The 5,040-nt window shown below is 36.2% G+C and overlaps 1 protein-coding gene across 1 annotated transcript; it reads right to left on the bottom strand.

Annotated features, from left to right (window-relative positions):
• Positions 1 to 2,558: 2,558 nt before the first annotated feature.
• On the bottom strand, positions 2,559 to 4,182 carry LOC117614418 (non-functional NADPH-dependent codeinone reductase 2-like). Its single transcript, XM_034343221.1, has 4 exons — positions 3,799 to 4,182; positions 3,430 to 3,667; positions 3,135 to 3,314; positions 2,559 to 2,974 (listed from the first exon to the last, which is right to left on the bottom strand). The coding sequence occupies exons 1-4, from the start codon at positions 4,131 to 4,133 to the stop codon at positions 2,750 to 2,752; spliced, it is 978 nt and encodes a 325-aa protein (XP_034199112.1). The 5' UTR covers positions 4,134 to 4,182; the 3' UTR covers positions 2,559 to 2,749.
• Between the last annotated feature and the right edge of the window lie 858 nt (positions 4,183 to 5,040).

The raw sequence follows: 5,040 nt of genomic DNA, 5'->3' as shown, positions 1-5,040 counted from the left end.
TAAATGCGATTCTGAAAACTAACAGTTGTTGACAGACTATCCCTGATCTATCTGTCCCTTAATCTGATCAATTTGTCCCCTAATTTAATCCATCCGCACTTCTTCTCTCATCAAATTCATATTTACATTTTATTCACACACACATTTAGATTAGTACATTACTTAAGACAACAAATCATCATAGAGATATCTAATTTAAAGGAAATATTTTTACTCACCGTTTTAACTCACGGTATACCATAACCACTTTAAATAGAATTCTACGGAAAATAAGCCAATTTCATATCCTTATTCAACAAGTTCCCTTTAATTTATCTGCCTGCTATAAGAACCATATAATAAAAGTTATAACCAAAAGGAAAGAATCATATGTGAAAATCCAAAACATTTGTTGGGCAGTTATTAAAACATGCAGGAGAAGGCCAAAAAACAAAGAGTAGTAGTATGTGTTGTAAAATTTATGCTAATGTCGGAGTTATGATGAGAAGTTGCTTTCTTATAGATTTATTGTCAGGATTTTGCCTCTCTTGTAAAACTTATAAACCACCAATCATGTGCCACGTGTCTGGCCAGAGTCTTAACACTTGACACGTACCAATAGTTGGAAAAGAAGCCAAATTTTTATGCACACCTTTTTGCTGCTGCCTCTACACATTACATAGCCATGGTAGAGTTTCTAGAGCACTCATCATGCCCTACATTGCTCTGATTAATATTGCGGCTGCATGCCCCTTGCTGCTGCCATGGTTGACTTTTCTTAAATTGTTCTTTAATTCAATTAATTAACTTTTACTTTAGTAATTATGAAATGATAATAGCGGTTAAGTGGTCACGGCTTCTCAGAGATGTGTGTGTGAAACAGAGAAGAAGAGAGGACAGGCGTGCAACAGAATCACAGAAAAGCTGCTTTTTGCTTTTGATGGACATGGAAATGAATGTCATCACCAGTTACCACATTATACACAACTACTACAGAAGCTGCTTTTTTCTACTGAGGCCCGTATATGGTCTATCTAATGGACCATATATCTTATCTATCTATGCATGGTGGGTGCTAAAAAGTGCTTATTCCAGCTTAATGCTTAATGCTTGCTTACAAATTTGTCGTGCTTTATAGAGGCCGTGCTTTTTTTGGAAGTTGTATGATTGGTACTGTAGTTACCTATTGTGTCCCCTTTCCCTTCTCTTTACACAGATAGATGTGCATGTTATATTTTCCTTCTCCAGCAATGCAACGAGCTCAAATCAAATGTAAGAGATCCTATATGGTATTGCTATACTTTTATGTAGGGCATTATCATAAGGTTCTTAACCTAGCCTAACCTTTCTTGGTTAAATTTGTTTGTTTGTTTTGAATTGAGGGTTTTTTGATCCAATGGTGCTTGAACTTTGACTCGATGAAATTGAAGTTGAAGGACCATGGAAACAATTTTAGAAATTGAGGAGTCAACATGCAAATCAAGTCAAAGTTCAAGGACCATTGAACCTAAAAATCTTTTAAATTGAATATATTATGACACAATGACATAAAATAAACTTTTTTCAAAACTACTTAATAAGAAGAGAGTGGTCCCATAGATTTATGAAAATTAAGCCACGAGGCAAAAGGAGTAATTTAAAGGTGGGAAAAACTCACTTGCATTTGCGTATTAATGGTAAAGATTGGTTAAGTAGGAAATCTTAAGAATTCATGAGATAGTACGGTCACAGCAAACTGGACCACAACTTCTACTGTAGGTTTGGGCCAGATCGATAATTCAAGATATTAATTAAACATTGACTGAACATAATGAGACATAGGGCTCGTTTGAGACTGCTTTTTTAGAAAATATTTTTGTTCATAATCGCTTTTATTATAAAAATCTTGAATTTTCATAAAAAATTAAAGTGCTTCGTAGAAAAGCATTTGGGAGTACTTTCTGAAGAAGCACATAGCAAGTGCTTCTCCAGGAAGTGATTTTATGACTCAAAAGCGCTTCTAAATTTTTATGCCAAACGTTGTCAGAAACGCTTTTAATTATCAGAAAACGCTTTTGACCCTTCCAAAAGCACTTCCAAACTGGCCCTTAAAGTCAGAGGATTTGATTTTGATTTGCTTTGTTTGGTTAAACATGTTCAAAGTAGAGTAGAATTATTTTAGAAAAGAAAACAGAAAACAAAACAAGAAGGAATTGGTGATGCTAGGGTTGGGCTTCGGCCCTCACTCAAACCGAAAAAAAAAAGAAGAAAAAAAGAAGGCCCAATGCAAGGCAGTCTATATACACCACCTTCACTATAGAATTTTGCTCATAATGTTTACCCACAAATTGATAGAAGTTGTAGGCTCAATGGGTTTCCGATACAATGGATGGATTCGACTGTGGAAGCCCAATAGGAAAAGTCTCCAAACAGAGTTCAACTTGTGGACTAACCAGATTTTTTAAATATATTTTGCATTGTTCTCTCTTTGTCAAAAGATGATCCAAATTCCATGGTCTTTCTGAAGAAGAAATCAGACATGGTGGGCTAGTGTAGGATACTGTTAAACCACTTTATCTTAATCATCCAGAAGGTGAAAATGATCATCAAATCTCTTTCTTTTTTATTTGGTTTCTATAATTTTATTCAAACCAAGGAAACTAATGATGGGGTATGTGAAAATAGATCATAAATCATAAGAGTCCTATTAGGAGATAAGCCCTGGCGGCTTTATTTGGATGCACATGCACGCAAACATGTTACATAACAAGGGTTGGTTTTCATTTCGGGCCTAAATCTCTCCATCCCATAATTCTTCAAGGGATTTGTATGGTCCGTCAGCCGAAACCAGTTCTCCCCTGGTAACCATTTTGTGCTGTGGGATTTGATTGATCTTGTGAAGGTCATTTTCTGATAGCTCCCAGTCAAACACCTGCAGATTCTGCTTCAACCTCTCCTTGTTGTAGCTCTTAACAGCAAGAGTTGCCCCTGTCTGGTACACCCATCTAATACAAACCTGCCCAAGTTGAAGCACCAACAGACTGAGTCACAAGTTGTTTGTTATACTTGAAAATAATTAATGGGTTCTGCTCCTAATTTTGACTGAAATATAATATATAACAATTAATGTGACAGAAAGATACTCAAGAAAATAAACAATACAAATGTGACAGAACCTGAGCAACTGTTTTTCCTCGAGCCTCTGCTATATCCTGAAGCACTTTGCTTTCCATAACATGGTTGGATCCCCAGCTGGTTCCCTTGGCGCCCAAAGGAGAGAAGGCAGTCACAACTATACCATTGGCCTTGCAGAAGTCTCTTAGCTTCTTCTGTTGCCAGAATGGGCTCATCTCCACCTATAATTTACACATTGACTCCAAAATTAATGAAAGGTTGTTCATTTTTATAAATTTAAAAGGGAAAAAAACCAAACGATGTATATATGTATATATAGAAAGAAAATGGACTTACTTGATTGACCGAGGGAGGAATGGTAGCATGAGAGAGTAAAGTTTCAATCTTTTTGCAAGTGAAATTGCTGACTCCAATTGATTTGGTGAGGCCAAGTCTCTGAGATTCTTCCATGGCTGCCCACACACCCTTGAAGTCCATTGGCATAACGTCAACTAGTGGGAACACAAATTTTCCCGGCTTGGCACTGATAGGCCAGTGGATGAGATACAGGTCAAGGTACTCCAGTTGAAGATTCCTGCACACAAAATTATATGATCAAACAAAACCACTCACCCAAAAATTTCAATTGCTTGAAAGAAAAAAAAAAAGTAAAGAAAAAAAGAAAAACCAAATTAGATTGTGAGATTGTGAGATTTTGAGACTCACTCAAGTGATTTCTTGAGGGCAGGAATGACATGATGAGGGTGAGCATCATTGCTCCAAAGCTTTGAAGTGATGAAGAGTTGGTCTCTGGAAGCAACAAGGCCAAGCTTAAGTGCTTCTTTGATAGCTTCACCCAGAGGCTGCTCTGAGCCATAAACGGCAGCTGTATCAAAGTGCCTGTAACCAAGCTTGATGGCCTCAAGAACTGCTGTTTTCAACTGAATAGGCTGTAAGTTATTAGCTGCTGTGCCAAAGGCAAGCACAGGCATGCTCTTGGGGCCAGTGGAGGAGCCAAGCACCACCTCTGGGATTTGGGCTGTAGAAGCAGGATTTGCCATCTTTAGTTCCTTCTCTTTGGAAATTATCTGAAGTTTTTTTAGCAGAGTATTCAAGTCTGGTCTTTAATTTTTCATCGAGTGAAGGTGCTTTTAAACTGCTAGATTTCAGTCAATTTTTGGGTTCTAATTAGACGAGAGAATGTTCGATTGAACTTTCCTCCCACGAGGCTGCTACCGTCATTCATTATGCAAGTTTTTCTTGGAAGTTGTTAAATTCACATCAACCTTTTTTTTTAAACAATAGAAATATCATTAATAAAAGTCAAAACACTCGATTATAATAGCTACAAAGACAAACGATCACTTGAACATTTTACACTTGTCACTACTCTGCATCCAAAAAATTTTGCCAAATTGTCTTTAGTACGAAAATTTAGTGAAAAAAAGTCAAAGTTGATGACTATAGGATGTAGAGACCAAATTTAGTGAAAATAAAAATCAAAGTTGATGACTATAGGGTGTAGAGACCAAATTTTGGGTGTATTAAATTTCATGACATTTTGCTAAATTTTCTTTACAGTCGGAAAATCTAGTAAAAAAAAATCCAAGTTGATGATATTTTATCACTAGCATTAAATTTTTTTTAATGCTGGGTGTAGAGACCAAATTTAGGCTGTATTTAGCAATACAATTTTTTCTTTTTTTTTGGTAGTGATACATGTGGCCCATTAGAGATTCTTTTCTGGTTCATATTTCATAAGCACATCCTACATAATGAAGTCATTTGTATTTCAACTGCATTTGATCCAAAAAACAAAAGAAGAAGAAACAAGGACTGACCAACTTAATTCAAATGAACTCCAAAAGTGTTTAAAATCGATGCTCAAAGAATAAACATTGTGAAAAGGTTCATTGATTCATGGCCATTATCAATTGTGCAACTCAAAAGCTTCCTTCACCAATCTTC

This window comes from Prunus dulcis, chromosome 1 (genome assembly GCF_902201215.1).
Source record: "Prunus dulcis chromosome 1, ALMONDv2, whole genome shotgun sequence".
Lineage (NCBI taxonomy): Eukaryota > Viridiplantae > Streptophyta > Magnoliopsida > Rosales > Rosaceae > Prunus > Prunus dulcis.
Note: the sequence above shows the minus strand (reverse complement) of the source record. Positions and strands in the feature narration are given on the sequence as shown.

Excerpts from the sequence above, each read along its gene's own strand:
- LOC117614418 (XM_034343221.1), bottom strand. The coding sequence starts at position 4,133 with ATGGCAAATCCTGCTTCTACAGCCCAAATCCCAGAGGTGGTGCTTGGC. Across the intron at positions 3,315-3,429 it reads TTCCTCCCTCGGTCAATCAA|GTGGAGATGAGCCCATTCTG; the intron begins GTAAGTCCATTT and ends TGTAAATTATAG. Across the intron at positions 2,975-3,134 it reads GAGGAAAAACAGTTGCTCAG|GTTTGTATTAGATGGGTGTA; the intron begins GTTCTGTCACAT and ends CAACTTGGGCAG.